Source organism: Carcharodon carcharias, chromosome 18 (assembly GCF_017639515.1).
Source record: "Carcharodon carcharias isolate sCarCar2 chromosome 18, sCarCar2.pri, whole genome shotgun sequence".
Taxonomy (NCBI): domain Eukaryota; kingdom Metazoa; phylum Chordata; class Chondrichthyes; order Lamniformes; family Lamnidae; genus Carcharodon; species Carcharodon carcharias.
Genome location: NC_054484.1, coordinates 2,470,684 through 2,485,842, shown reverse-complemented (window position 1 = coordinate 2,485,842; position 15,159 = coordinate 2,470,684). Strand labels below are relative to the sequence as shown.

Sequence of the window (15,159 nt, the reverse complement as noted above, 5' to 3'; positions counted from 1 at the left end):
GGCAGGCCCAACCCAATCCCCGGTGGGCGGTGAGCCAATCCCCACCAGTGAAGTGGGCCCCATTTAACTAGCCGGGCAATTAAGGCCCACCCAACGTGATGCCCGGCAGGCAGCGCTATGTGCTTCCTGTACAGGAGGGGGGATTCCCCAAAAGTGAGAGAGCGCTCTTTCCCGCATGTACATAATAAAGCACACATCTTCCTGAGGCTAAATGCAGCCTCAGGGAGATCGCTGACGGTTTCAAAAATGTTAAAAATAGAAAGAAAAATCCTTAACATGTCCCCCTCATGTGATAATGTCACATGAGATGGGACATGTTAATAAATTTCACAAAAACTTTATTACGCTTTTTTAAACCCTACATGAAATTTCATCCGCCGGTGGATGAGGTTTCATGTTTTTGCTATTTGCTGCCGGGGCTCCTGGCCAACCCGCCAACCTTAAGGTTGAATGGGCAGGTCCTTTAATTGTTTTAATGATCCTGTCAATGGCTTCAATTGGTCATTGACAGGTCGGCGGGCGCACAGCTGATTTTGCTGTGGCCCTGCTTTCCTGAATATTTAAATGAGGTGCGGTGATGTCGGGAGGAACCCTTGACTTCATCCCAAGTCATTTTGCATTTCAGCGAGCGGGCCCCACCCCCTGCTCGCCAATGGCAAAATTCAGCCCATGGCTTTGGCAGTTGCTCAGACTTGTTTAGGGGTTGAAGTTATAACTTTGACTGGTTTACAAAAGGAACTAAAGTTAAGTTATTGGAATTGGCAGATAAGCTATAATTGAGGTTACCTGCAGTAGCTAAGAAAGGAAATATTATTGAAGGTGTAGCACAGCATTCAAAGTTGGAAGTGATACCTGACAATAGTGAGTCACAGCTGGAGGTAGTAAGATTTCAGTTAGAAATGAAGAAGCTTGAATCTGAACAAGCAAAGGAAATGAGAAAACTTGAATTGGAGGCAAACGAAAAGGAAAAATAATTGGAAATGGAAAAACTAGAACTGGAGGCAGCAGAAAAAGAAATGGATAGAGAAAGATTATTTCAAAAAGAAATGGAAATGCAAAAACTTAATCTCCAGATGGAAATGTTAGCAATGGAAGAGAGAATTAAGGAAAGAGACAGTGAATATCAGCTTTAAAAGCTGGAAGTTACAAAAGAGACCTTGGATTCTGAGGTAAGCTGTAAGGATGAAGAAACCATTAACTTGAAATCCAGTGGGGAGATGTTTTGTTTTGTACAAGTCCTTTCAAAAATAGAGACAACATATGCAGCTTTTAGAGAAGTAATTATTTTGGAAGATTCAATTCCTTCGGTAGTGAGAACTCATGGAGGAACAGAGGGTTGATTCTGTAAGGTAAGCAACAGAGATAGCTGATGATTATGAGTTGGTTCATAGAGCTAAACCTTTTTTCTGTCACCCTTTCAAATTGGAAAAGGATAAAAAGCAGGAAGGTGAAAGGAAGGTAGGTAGTCAGAGAAGAGAAGGAGTAGCTGAAGTTCCCAGGAAGTTGTTTTCTTAGAATAAAAAGGAAGGTGCTGAGGGTAGAAGTGACATTCGAAAATTGAGGTGTTTTCATTACAATAAAGTCGGTCACACAAAGTCAATATGCTGGAAATTGCAGGGATAATCTGGAAGTAAGAGTACTGTGAGTTCTGAGGTTCAGGCACCAGGAAAAAACAATGGTTTATGTTCAGGTATGACAAGAAGAACCAGTGATAAATAAAGAAGTGGGAATGTGTTCACAATTTACCCAAGAGAATTTGGAGGAGCAGATTGCAGAAATGTTTAGAGATTTGATATATGAAGAGAAAGTCTTTCCATGTATGCAGGATAGGGTACGTAAAGATGTTAAAATTTTAAGAGACACAGGTGCTAGTCAATCCTTAATGTTGTGGGATAGTGACAATTGTTGTTCAGAGGGAGTATTGGAGGAGTAGGTGATAATAAATGGGGTTCATGGAGATGCTGAACCTATTCCATTGTGGAAGGTAAATTTAAAGAGTAAGTGTAAAACAGGCAAAGTAGCTGTTGGTGTAGTGGAAAAATTGCCCATTGCAGAGGTTCAGTTTATTCTGGGTAATGATATAGCTGGATCACAAATGTGAGTGATGCCTATGGTAGTTGAACAGCCTGTAGAAGTGTCTTCAATGGAATTTTTACAGAGAGCATCCTGCCATTAATGATAATGGCAGTAAGAACACGAAAGCCATGAAAAAATGGGCAGCAAAAAAGGCTCAATTCAAATCCACGCAACTAGCATACAAAACAGACAGGAGGAAAGTTGCGCGACAAATCATGGGTGCACCGTCCACCCAGTTATGCCCACTCAGCAAAGCTGAACTGCAGGAGAGTTTTACACGGAAGCTCTCCACACCAAATAATAAAGCAAACCTGCAAAAATTTGCACCATATACGGGAACAAGAGCGTACAACTCTTTGGAAGACCCCATTGATAAAAAGGAGGTCAAAGAAGCCCTACAAGGCATGGACAAGAATACGGCAGCAGGTCCGGATGGGATGAAGTGGGAGAACGTCGATGACATCCAGAGGGAATTTGAAGATAGGATTCCGAGACTCTTCACCCTCTGGCTCAAGTCTGGTTCCATCCCTCGGATGCTGAAAAAGAGTCGTACAGTGCTTATTCCCAAATCAGACGATACGGAGAAGCTCAAGAATATAGACAACTGGCGGCCAATAACAATCGGCCAGATTTTACTACGGCTCTATACAAAAATCATCGCCAAGCGCTTAAGCGAAGCGGTCCAGATTGACCTGAGGCAGAAGGGATTTCTGGTAGCGACTCCTAGTTGCAATGAGAATATTACGATTCTCAGTAACATCATGAAAGGGGCGAAATGCAACAGGAGAGAGCTGGCCGTTGTCTTTGTAGACCTGGCGAACGCTTTTGACTCCGTAGGGCATAAAATGCTCATAAAAGCACTACAAAGAGTGGGGCTGCCCAAATCGTTCATCAACATGATTACAGATCTGTACACGGACACAGATACGTACTTAGAAAGCAAAGACGGGAAAACAGAACCCATCAATGTCATGAGCGGGGTCAAACAGGGAGACCCGCTATCGTCTATACTTTTCAATATCACTATGGATCGTCTTATCTGTACCCTGCAAGAGGCAGAGCTGGGCGTCCACTTGCCCTGTAGGGGAACGAAGATATGTTGTTCAGCCCTGGCGTTCGCTGACGATATTGCTCTGCTCAGCGACTCCTATGCCGGCATGGCTAAGAACTTGGAAATTGTGCAGGACTTCTGCCAAAAGACGGGTCTGGAGATGAATGCTGGAAAGACCAAAGGCTTTCACTTCACCCACAAACGGAAGACGTTCCTGTATAATACAAGACCAAACTGGCAGCTGAAAGGAGGTCCGATCTCTTACATACCACCAGGAGAGACGGAGAAATACCTGGGTGCCAGAATCGACCCATGGGCAGGAGTCACCGAGGAGCAATGGGGATCCAGAATCGATTTGTGGATAGAGAACCTGAAGAAGGCAGCTCTTCGGCCTATCCAGAGGATCGAAATCCTCAAAACTCACATGATACCCCGAATATATTTCCACCTGATCCTCGCAGAGGTCTCACAGAATACACTAGTCAAACTACACCAATCTATCAAGAACGGTACAAAAGAAATCCTACACCTTCCGCCACGCACGACGGATGGTCTACTATACAGCAGCAACAGGAATGGAGGTCTGGGCATGCCAAGGCTCGAAGTGCAGATTCCGTCCGCCATAATCCGAAAGCTGGAGGCGCTGGAGAGCTCACCAGACGTGGTGATAGAGGCCTCTTTTGAATTCAGCGGAATTGACAACAAAAGAACAATCGAATCCCTGAGGAACCTCAAAGTACTCAGAGAGATCGAAGAAGCCCTTAAGGATAGTGGAGGTCCAAGAGGTGCTGATGTAGGAATTGACGCGGATGAAATTGGTATCGCAATGGGATGGACGGATATCACCCAAACGTCCAGGCCCAAACCCACCAACAGATACGCGGCTTGGAGGGAGGTGGAATACCGGAAGTGGACCAAACTCCAATGCCAAGGAATCGGCATCGGGTATTACGGAAATGACTATGCCTCTAATTCCTGGACGAGAACATGTTTCAATATTAAACAATCCAGGCTAATAAACAGTCTACTACTACGGTGCAATCTCTACCCTACGAGATGTACCTTAAACAGAGGCAGACTACACCATAACAAATCCTGCAGGAGATGTGAGGCCCCCTTCAAGTCACTGGCTCACATCTCCGGCAGCTGCCCGTTGGTGAAAAATGCGAGAATCAAAAGACATAACAAAATACTGGACCGCTTACAGCAGTTTGTCACCAAATACGGCTGGACATCACACCTAACCAAGGCTCTTCGGAAAGAACGGGACTCTGTGGAAGCCCGATCTTGTTCTCGAGAAGGACGGAGTAGTCGCGGTGGTGGATGTAACAGTATGTTTCAAAGATAACAACAAGTCTCTGGAGAAAGCATGGGCCGAAGAGGAACGCAAATACCAACACCCTGAGGAGGAGATACTGAAACTGACTGGCGGCAAGTCAGTATGATACTTCGGATTCGTTATGGGAGCTCATGGCAAGTGGCTCGACCTGAATAACAGCCTCATGTGTTTTCTGAAGATCGATAAATACAAATCCTTCGCCCAGCTTGCTTCGAGACTTACAATATCTCTGACATTTGAACTTTTACAGATCTTCGGAGACCAGTAGTCAGAGAATTGTCTCACAGAGACCACCTGTAGAGATGTCACAAAACCCAAGACGGAGGACGGAGAGGCCGCACGAGATGGGTATTGTATATCTCCAGGGTGGGAGGCCTAACGCCTGATCCCCGGTGGGCGGGTAAGGTGGACAATTTGTAAATAAGGGTTAAGTGAACCTAAGTTGTCTGGCATTTTGATTAGTTTTTTTACCTTGTTTAACTATTTGGTAGTGGTTACTTAATGTTAATTATAACTATATTAACTAAATTATGGCTTTTTCCTGGTTAATGTAAATAAATCATTAATAAAGTCATACACATCAGATGATGTAATTCAGGGTAGGTCTTTGGACCACTAACCATGTGACCGGCTTCCTGGTTTCATCAGTACCTAAGTGACGAACAGCCACGCTTGCCAAATTTTAACGGGCTGAAAATCAAGACCAAGCTACCTAGAGCTCCGTTTCCACCTGATTCGCGGCCCTCGGCGGCGACTTTTTTGCCGCCCTTGGCTGTGGTTTCCTGGAGTTAAGACACAACGTGGACGAGCCACGTAAAAACTCAGATTGGGCGCTACAAAAATTGTGCGTGTTAAATTAGCTGTTGGTGTAGTGGAAAAATTGCCCATTGCAGAGGTTCAGTTTATTCTGGGTAATGATAAAGCTGGATCACAAATGTGAGTGATGCCTATGGTAGTTAAACAGCCTGTAGAAGTGTCTTCAATGGAATTTTTACAGAGAGCATCCTGTATTCTTTCCAGATTGTGCGATAACAAGATCACAGGCTCATAGGTTGAAACATGAACAACAGGAAAGGCAGGCAGTTCAAAGGCAAGAAGAATGCATTGAACTCCAATTAGCTGACAGTGTGTTTGATAACATTGTTCAGGAAGAAAGACTACAGGACAAGTCAGCTGCAGTGTTTAACTCAAGATGGTTAATGGAGTTACAGAAAAAAAAAATTTGCAAATACAACATTTATATCAGACAGCTTACTCAGAAGCAGGCAAAATGTAATCCAGAATATTATTACCTTAAGGGTAATATCTTAATGAGAAAATGGAGGCTGTATCATGTTTCAGCAAATGAAAGCTGGAGGGAGGTATATCTGATTGTCATCCCAGTTGGGTATAGAAGTGAGATTCTGAGGATTGCTCATAAAATTCCAATGTGGGGGCAGGGGTCATTTTGGAATTAGAAAGACACAGGCAAAGATACACAAACATTTTTTACTGGCCTGGACTGCATAGAAATGTAGTCAAATTCTGTAGAATATTATGTACTGACAATAATGGATGTGTCTACCAGATTTCCTGAAGTAATACCTTTGAGAAACATTACAACAAAGAAGATTGTGGAAGAGTTAACTAATTTTTTTACAAGATATGGTTCATCTAAAGATGAAGGGCTGTTTATAAGAAATAATAAAGAAAATAAAAATGTCATAAAACATGTCCCCTCATGTGAGCAGGAACATATTTTTAATTCAAGTGTCAAACTTTTATTTGATTTTTATTTGCTTTTGGAAACCTCATCCCACCCATGGATGAGGTTTCCTAAAAAGCACAAAGGCCATTTGGCCTCCTTGCCTGCCAGCCAACTGTTAGATTGGATAGGCAGTGTAAAATTGAATTTAATAAGCTTCTTAATGGCCTTAACAGGCCCTTCATTGTTGGTGGGAGTGCTGTCGACTGCGGCCTGCACCCACCTACTGAAATATCGTGTGACTGCGCATTGACGTCGGGACATTCGCCTGGTGGCATTGCGCATCATTTTACACTTAGCCAAGTCGTGCTGAGCTTAATATTCTGCCCTTGGACTTCTTTCCCAAAGTTAGATGTATATATATCATCTGGATTTTATCACTGATTATAGTGTTCAGGCCATCCCGTTCTCCCCATTGCACTGAATCCAGCCAAGCCTCCATTGCCTGTCTTGAAGATGCATTTGTTTAGCAATGGTTTGAGTCTTTACCTTTGGGATCCTGTATCCTTTCAGCTGCACATCCCTGGTTGTCTGTCTCGGAACATTCAAAGGGATGATGTTCCCCAGTCTCAGGACCTCGTGTATTACGGCGTTTGTGTATGGCAATTTCACTCGATCCATCCAGGATGGCTCCTTGTGCCGCCCAATCATGATGTCAATCTCATGATGAACCTTGTCTGTTTTACACAGAGCAGGAGGAAAGTCAGGAAACACAAATAGAAACAACATTCCATCATCATGTCGAATGGTAGCACAGTAGTCAAAACATTTTATTTCAAAATACTTACAAGTTGTAACATGGAAAGATACTATTTAATCCAACCAGTCCATGTCAGAATTTACCATCCACACTTGAAAACAGCCCTAACCGCATTTTCCTGACCTGTTCCCATTTCTATTCAACCCTTTTTTTGTTTGTCCACTTCATCCAGTCTAATGGTGGTTTAACAATTTCTGCATCAACCACTAATCTCAAGAATGAATCACACAGTCTCACAACTTCTTGGAAGATGTCACTCCTGCTCCCTGTTCTAAATCACATAATCTTAGGTCAGTACAGAACAGAAGGAAGCCATTAGAACCATTGATTTTGTGCCAGCTCTGTCAAAGGACACAGTTAACTCGACTCCCTGCTCTTCCTGTATATCCCTGCATTTATTTAATCAATATTTATTTAATTCCCTTTTGAAAGTTACTATTGAATCTTTATCCACTAACCTATCAGGGAGTGAATTCCAAATCCTGATCACTCAATTTCTTACATTTAATCTTGTCACAATGGCCCCTCCTTCCAGATCCACCAAAGTTTCCTCAGACAGTGGGTGGAAATTTCCCAGATTTGCACTTTGTTTTACCCGCTGGCCGTGATGGTGGGTTTTCACACTGTATTGTCCCAAATCTGCCTCATTATTTATGCACACCTGGGAAACATGCCGTTTCCATGGCAGGTGGGCTCTCATTCGTTCACCGGCCATCAACCCCGCTGCTGTATCACACCGGCCTCCATGTTTAAAGTCCAGTCACAAACACAGCGCTCATTGCTTCCAGCTCACCACGCTGCCTGGGAGACATGGCCAGCAAAGGAGAAAAGACCACAGACCCCGCTTCAACAAAGGGTCCCTTGAGCAACTGCTGGATGCCGTGGAGGCCTGATGGGATGTACTCTACCCCCGCAGGATGGGCAGCAACGTCACCAATCCACCCTGGAAGACAGTGGTAGCGGTGGGCTGTGCTAACATCCTTCAGAAGAGGATAGCCGCCCAGTGCCACAAGAGGATGCACAATCTCCTCCGATCTGCCAGGGTAAGTCACTCTACCCATTACTCTACCTCACACTCTCTCTAACCCGTCACACGTCCACAGGGCCCTCACTCACTGTTAGTGCGAGGGACATCACCATTCACTCTCCCACACTCACCGTCATTGTCCTCATCCCGTCCATGGGACCACTCACCACCCACACAGGCCAGGCATACTTATCATCTGACCTGGCAGGCCTCCTGCTTACACTCTCTCTATCTCTATCCATGCAGGACAAGCAGGCACACAACAAGAGAGAGGCCGCAGACCAGTGGCGAAATGCCCGAAATCAAGGTTCTCACGGACTGTGAAAACAGAGCCATCCAGCTGGCCGGTGATGACTGGGATCAGTCCTGTGCTGACAGTGAGGTCAGTGCTGTTCTACCAAGTGAAGAACCAGCAGTGAAACATCCATCAGATAATCATGCTGTGAGTGCTGTGTCCTCTTTCACAGGCCATTGCTATACACCAATTATCTCCCCTTGCTTTCACAGGCACATCTGGGAACCAGCTGACAAAGTCCATGACCCAGGGCCTCCAATCAAGCCCCAAAGAAACCTCTGGAGAGGAATCTGAAGGCACCTTCCCTGAAGTCCCGTCATAACGCTCACCCACATCCTCTACCAGCACAGAGACACATACCTCGGTGGGACCGAGCTTTAGAGTAGTCTTGGGATCACAATCTTGTGAGCACATCACGCTGTCTGATCCACAGAAGGTGGAGACAGGGACTTCCCAGGTCCCCAGCAGTCAGAGGATTGCAGGAGGCCAGAACGTTGCTGAGTCCGAGTCAGATGAGGAGCCTCTGGACTTGGTCATGTCACAGTTGCTGGAGCTGCAAAGGCAAGCGGGGGAACATCAGGAAGGGATGTCCACTGCACTCCCCAGATTGCAAGGCACGATGGAGGAGTCTCTCCTTCTTCAGGCTGAGCTGATAGCGCTGGCATTGCAACGCACCGAGGTCAACACTGGTAGGATGGCGGCCTCCATGGAGACCTTGGTCCAGGACTACATTCCTTCACTGCTGCGCGTGCTGAACTCCATCACTGATGGCATTGTTGGCTTCCAAAAGGGTGTACACGAGAGGGGGTGGGGCAGCTCGATCTCACTCCAGCTACACCTTCTCCTCAAAGAGTCAGCTTAGGGCCCTCAGGCACCCATAGGGAGGAGGATCAGCAGATGCACACCCCGGGGCCAGGGGCCCAGGTGACTCTGAGAGCGTCTGGCCCATCTGAATCCTCTCTTCCTGTAACCCCAGCAGCTCTAGCTCCACAGGCCAAGGAGGGTGCCTCTGCCACACAGCAGGACCCTGAAAGCAGGCTGGGGCCCTCCAGGTCTCGGTCCTCCAGAGGACGCCCGCCAAGGTCATCACAGACAGGGCATTGCAGTCAGCAGGCTGCCCCCACCTCTGCTGTGGATGTCCAGGGAACACTAAAGATGTAGCAGCAGGGTTAGGAAAGTTAAGGAGAATTAGTTGCACAGCCTGGGCACGGGTGTTGATCACTTGTACACACTGTTCACTGTTGTCAATAAACTCCCAAGAACAACTCCCTGCCTGTGGCTCCTTGTTCTGATGAGCAGTGTTCTTGTCACTCAGATGTGAAACCTTTCTGCACAAGATAAAGGCAGGTGTCTCAGTCCAGGGCCTCTTGCCTGCGTCTGTGCAGCCTTCAGGCCACATGGGATACAGGGCAATTTGAAAAGGTGGATTCAAAATTGGCTAAGTTATAGGAGACAGAGTGTGATGACAGACGGATGCTTTAGTGACTGGAAGCCAGTGTCCAGTGGCGTACCACAGGGATCTGTGCTGGGTCCCCTATCATTTGTCATTTATATAAATGATATAGATGACTATGTGAGGGGTAGGATTAGTAAGTTTGCGAATGTCACAAGTCATTCAGGTGGTTAACAGTGAGGTTAAGTATCTTGGGCAACAGGAAGATATAGACAGGATGGTCAAATGGGCAGATAAGTGGCAGATAGAATTTAACCCTGAAAAGTGTGAGGTGATACACTTTGGAAGGAGTAATTTGACAAGGAAGTATTCAATGAATGGTATGACACTAGGAAGTTCTAAGGAACAAAGGGACCTTGGCGTGTGTGTCCATAGATCTCTGAAGGCGGAGGGGCATGTTAGTGGGGTGGTGAAAAAGGCATATGGGACACTTGCCTTTATCAAGCGAGGCATAGATTACAAAAGTAGGGACATTATGTTGGAGTTGTATAGAATCTTGGTGAGGCCACAGCTGGAGTACTGTGTGCAGTTCTGGTCACCACATTATAGGAAGGATGTGGTTGCACTGGAGGGGGTGCAGAGGAGATTCACCAGGATGTTCCCTGGGATGAAACATTTAAGTTATGAAGAGAGGTTGGATAGACTTGGGTTGTTTTCACTGGAGCAGAGAAGACTGAGGGGCGACCTGATTGAGGTGTACAAGATTGTGAGGGGCATGGACAGGGTGGATAGGGAGCAGCTGTTCCCCTTAGTTGAAGGGTCAGTCACGAGAGGATATAAGTTCAAGGTGAGGGGCAGGAGGTTTAGGGGGGATGTGAGGAAAAACCTTTTTACCCAGAGGGTGGTGACAGTCTGGAATGTGCTACCTGGGAGGGTGGTGGAGGTGGGTTGCCTCACATCCTTTAAAAAGTACCTGGATGAGCACTTGGCACCTCATAACATTCAAGACTATGGGCCAAGTGCTGGTAAATGGGATTAGATGGGAAGGTCAGGTGTTTCTCACGTATCGGTGCAGACTCGATGGACCGAAGGGTCTTTTCTGCATTGTGATTCTGTGATTCTATTGGTCATTGCTGCCAGAATGAGTGGACAGGTGCCACAGGTTCTCTCATTCTCTCTGTGTGCTCTCAGCACCTTTAAGGTGGGGCTGGCCCCCATCACACCAGCATCTGTACCAGTGATGCTGTGCTCCAGCTCCTGAAGGGTTGAGGTGCTGAAAGTAGACAAAGGAAATGAACTTCTACATTTTCATGGCTGTATCTCTGAGATGGCCCTGATCATGGAGCACAAGTGAGCTGCCCCCAGTCAGACAGGAGTCAGACATTCTGAGGGGCTATGTGAAGAGCTATGGAGTGTCCTCACTGCATGTCGTCATTATTCTCCTGCAATCGAGTGACTATTGGGGTCTCCACTGCATCTCCATGACAGGTGCGTTCTCACAGAGGGTATTTGAACTGCCACAAGCCAGACTGGAGTTAAGCATTCACAGATGCGATGTGAGGATCTATGGGTCTCCTCACTGCATGTCGTCATCACTCTCCACAAATCTAGCAGCTATGAGGGCCTCCCGAGCGTTTCTGCCTCACCTGGCCAGTGCGAGGGCCTCATCCCCGTCATCACCACCTTCAAGAACCTCCTCACCCTCATCCCCGTCAGTGTCCTCCTCATTGGAGGAGACCTCCAGCTCCTCCATCTCCCCCTCAGCCAGCTCCTCTCCCTGTTGCAGCGCCAGGTTGTAAAGGGCACAGCAGATGACGACGATGTGTGACACCCTCTGCGGTCTGTATTGCAGGGCTCCACCAGATCGGTCCAGACACTGGAACCTCATCTTCAGCATCCTGATGGTCTGCTCCACCAAGTTGTGAGCTGCAGCATGAGCCTCATTATAGCGTCGCTCTGCTGCAGTCTGAGGCTGCTGCACGGGTGTCATCAGCCACGGCCTCTGTGGGTAGCCCTTGTCCCCAAGGAGCCAACCCTGCAGCCTCTGTGGACCCTGGAAGACTGCAGGGATCTGTGAGTGACTCAGGATGTAGGTGTCGTGCACACTCCCTGGAAACATTGCGCACACCTACAGGATTCATTTCTGGTTGTCACACACCAGCTGCACATTCAGTGAGTGGAAGCTCTTGTGGTTGATGAAGTTCACTGAGTGTAGCGATGGAGACCTGAGCACCACATGAGCGCAGTCGATCGCACTCTGCTCCTGTGGGAATCCCGAGATCAGGGTGAATCCAATGGCCCTTGCATCCTGGCTGTCCCGGTCCCAGGCGAAATGCACAAAGTTGTTGCCATGGAGAAGATGGCATCCGTGACCTCATGGGAGCATTTGTGGGTGGAGGCTTGTGATATCCCACAGAGGTCACCTGTGGAGCCCTGAAAGGAGCCACTGGCATAGAAACTTAGCACCGCAGTCACTTTCACAGCCACTGGCAGTGGATGCCCTCTATGTGCCCTTGATGCCAAATCCTGCAGTAAGTGGCAGATGTGAGCTACCAGGTCAATAGACATGTGCAGTCATTGGCGACACAAGGTCTCAGTCATCTGCAGGAATGGCAGGCAGTGTCTATAGATCCTGGGTGTTGCTAGAACCTGACCAGCCACGGCTCACTGTCACTTCTGGGCAGCATGTGTGGGAGCCCCTGCTGCCCCTTCTTCATGAGGTTGCTGCTCCTGCCTTTGCCCAGGCAGGCACCAGACATTCTCTCTCCTCCATCTTCTACGGTCTCTGTAGGCCATCAGCCATACTGCTAGGTGACCAGGAGCCATGATCCTGATGTGCTCCGCCTGCAGCATGAAAGAGAGAGAGAGACGTGGTTATCATGGCTGTTCTTAGCCCTATGTGACCACCCGTTAATGCTTCCCGGAGAGTGCTGATCACCCCTCGGATGGCCAGAGATGAATGCGTTGCACAGCTGCCCTGTCAACCTGCGACATGGGGGAGACAGGTTCAAACCAGGATGCTAAGATTGCAAAGGGCTGTGAGCGGCTCCAGCAGTGACTGCTGCATGGCAGCGTTGGTGAGGAGATTGTACAACATGTGCAGCCCAACTGCTCCACGGTCCAATAAAGTGGTGGAGGACTTGAGGTCTGTGCCAGGGTCGGGGGGGTGAGGTATGGAGCGTTTGGTGGCCCTTTGGTGCCACCGCATTGCTTGCATGTGTGGGCAGGCTTGGAGACCGACCCCAATCATATCACTGTGGCTGCGCCTGATCTGTCCCAGTTGCAGAGGCATGGTCAGTTTATACAGGTGTCCCTAATGCATCGCCTCCGAGGCTGGACAGCAGTTGCCCCTGGACACTACCCTGCTCGCCCACAACAGTCACATCTGTGGCAGAGCAGCACTTCACCCTGGCCCCTCGATGCCCCTGAAGCCTGCAAAGCAATGGGTGACCCTGGTGAGCTGTGGAGAATGCTACTGTTCACTCACCTCCAGTTACCCCAAAATGAAGGCTGCCAAGTGCACGTTGCCTGGGTGCTGTTGTGAAACACGTTGGCGAGTTTTCCCACTGACATGGTCGGACGATCCGGCAGGGACCCAAGAGCTTGGTTGGGTGGCCTTTTAATGATATGCTAATGTATTACAACGAGCACCCCGAAGACCATTGGCGGGAAATGCAGCCCGCCATTGGCTGGTTGAATGGACAATCGCGACCTGCCTTCCCGCCATCGTGAAACCGATTGCGCCATATTGTCGGCACACACCACCTATCACACCCACTGCCAGCGGGCACGGAGAATCCTGTGCAGTGTCTGGCTGGTTACAGAATTTTTAAGGTTGACTCCTTGCTAAATCAAATGCATGGCTGGAAGTGGAACAGAAATTATTCAAAAATAAAATAAAACATATTAATGGCACAATTGTCTGTCATTTGCCATGGCCTATCCAACATTACAGTTGGTGGATGGGCAAATGGGCCAGGCAGACGTTGCATTTTTCATCAAACCTCATCCAAGGGCCTATTGAGGTTAATTGGCCATTCAGCGTGAAATCGCGGTCGGGGGGGTCGATCATGGTCAGTGGGCTGTTTCCCACCTGCTCCTGGGCCCACCGATCGCCAAGCGGAAAAACCAGGCCATTGTTATTTAATCTCCTCCAGTCTATCACACACCTTCCCTTTTATTCTACCTCCTCCTCCCCCTTCACTTGCGCAATCCTTTTAATTTCTTTCTTGTTAGCTCTGATGAAGGGTCACAGGCCTGAAATACTGGGCTGAATTTTCCCCCTCAGCCTACCACAGTTTCATCGCAGGAGGGATTGAAAATTTGGAGAGAGGCCAAATATCGGAGACCCACCAATGGGAAAACTGTTTGGGATTTTCCCCTCATCACTTTCATGGCTGGCTGATGGTGAGCCGAGTTTCCTGGTGGGAACCCTATTTTCATGCATCACCATGTCATGAATGCTCATTAAAAATGCCACTCTCTGGGATTATGTAGCACCTCCCAATCCAGCGCTACATCAGTGAGGAACTCAGAGCGGTCTGAAACACAATTGGATATAAGTGGCGTACAGCTGTTGGCCTTCACTTTGCTCCTGAATTTGAGGTGAGGGCAACATGGAAAGCTTAACTGCAACAGCACCAACTCGGCTTCTCTCCAAAAACAGTGACACCACACTGATGGTGGTGTAGGGTGGCTCTGCTCAGTGGCTTCTGAGGGAGGTGTTTTGTCTTTGTTCATGGGATGTGGGCATTACTGGCTGGGCCAGCATTCATTGCCCATCCCTAATTGCCCTTGAGAAGCTGGTGGTGAGCTGCCTTCTTGAGCTGCTGCAGTCAATGTGGTGTAGGTACACCCACAGTGCTGTTAGGGAGGCAGTTTCAAGATTTTGACCCAATGACAGTGAAGAGATAGTGATAAATTGCCAAATCAGGATGGGGAGTGTCTTGAAGGGTAACGCTCAGGTGGTGGTGTTCCCACGTGTCTGCTGCCCTTGTCCTTCCAGATGTTAACAGCTGTGTGTTTGGAAGCTGCTGTCTAAGGAGCCTTAGTGAGTTGCCACAGTGCATCTTGTAGATGATACACACTGCTGCTACTGTGCATTGGTGGTGGAGGGAGTGAATGTTTTTTGGATGGGGTGCCAATCAAGTGGGCTGCTTTGTCCTGGATGGTGTCAAGCTTCTTGAGTGTTGTGGGAGCTGCACTCGTCCAGGCAAGTGGGGAGTATTCCATCACACTCCTGGCTTGTGCCTTGTAGATAGTGGACAGGCTTTGGGGAGTCAGGAGGTGAGTTAATTGCCACAGGATTCCTAGCCTCTGACCTGTTCTTGTAGCTACAGTATTTATATGGCTAGTCCAGTTCTGTTTCTGGCCAATGGTAACCACCAGGATGTTGATAGTGGGGGATTCCGTGATGGTAATGCCATTGAATGTTAAGGGGTGATAGTTAGGCTCTCCTTGTTGGAGATGGTCGT

General features: G+C 47.9%; 1 protein-coding gene across 2 annotated transcripts in view; it reads right to left on the bottom strand.

The window, feature by feature from the left end:
- The window catches only part of LOC121290943 (cytochrome P450 2J1-like), a 241,128-nt gene that overhangs the window by 26,644 nt on the left and 199,325 nt on the right, over nt 1-15,159 (bottom strand). For both annotated transcript variants that reach the window (XM_041212000.1, XM_041212001.1), the window contains exon 7: nt 6,700-6,887. In XM_041212000.1, coding sequence (XP_041067934.1) covers nt 6,700-6,887 — 188 coding nt within the window. The remainder of the gene's footprint in view (nt 1-6,699; nt 6,888-15,159) is intronic.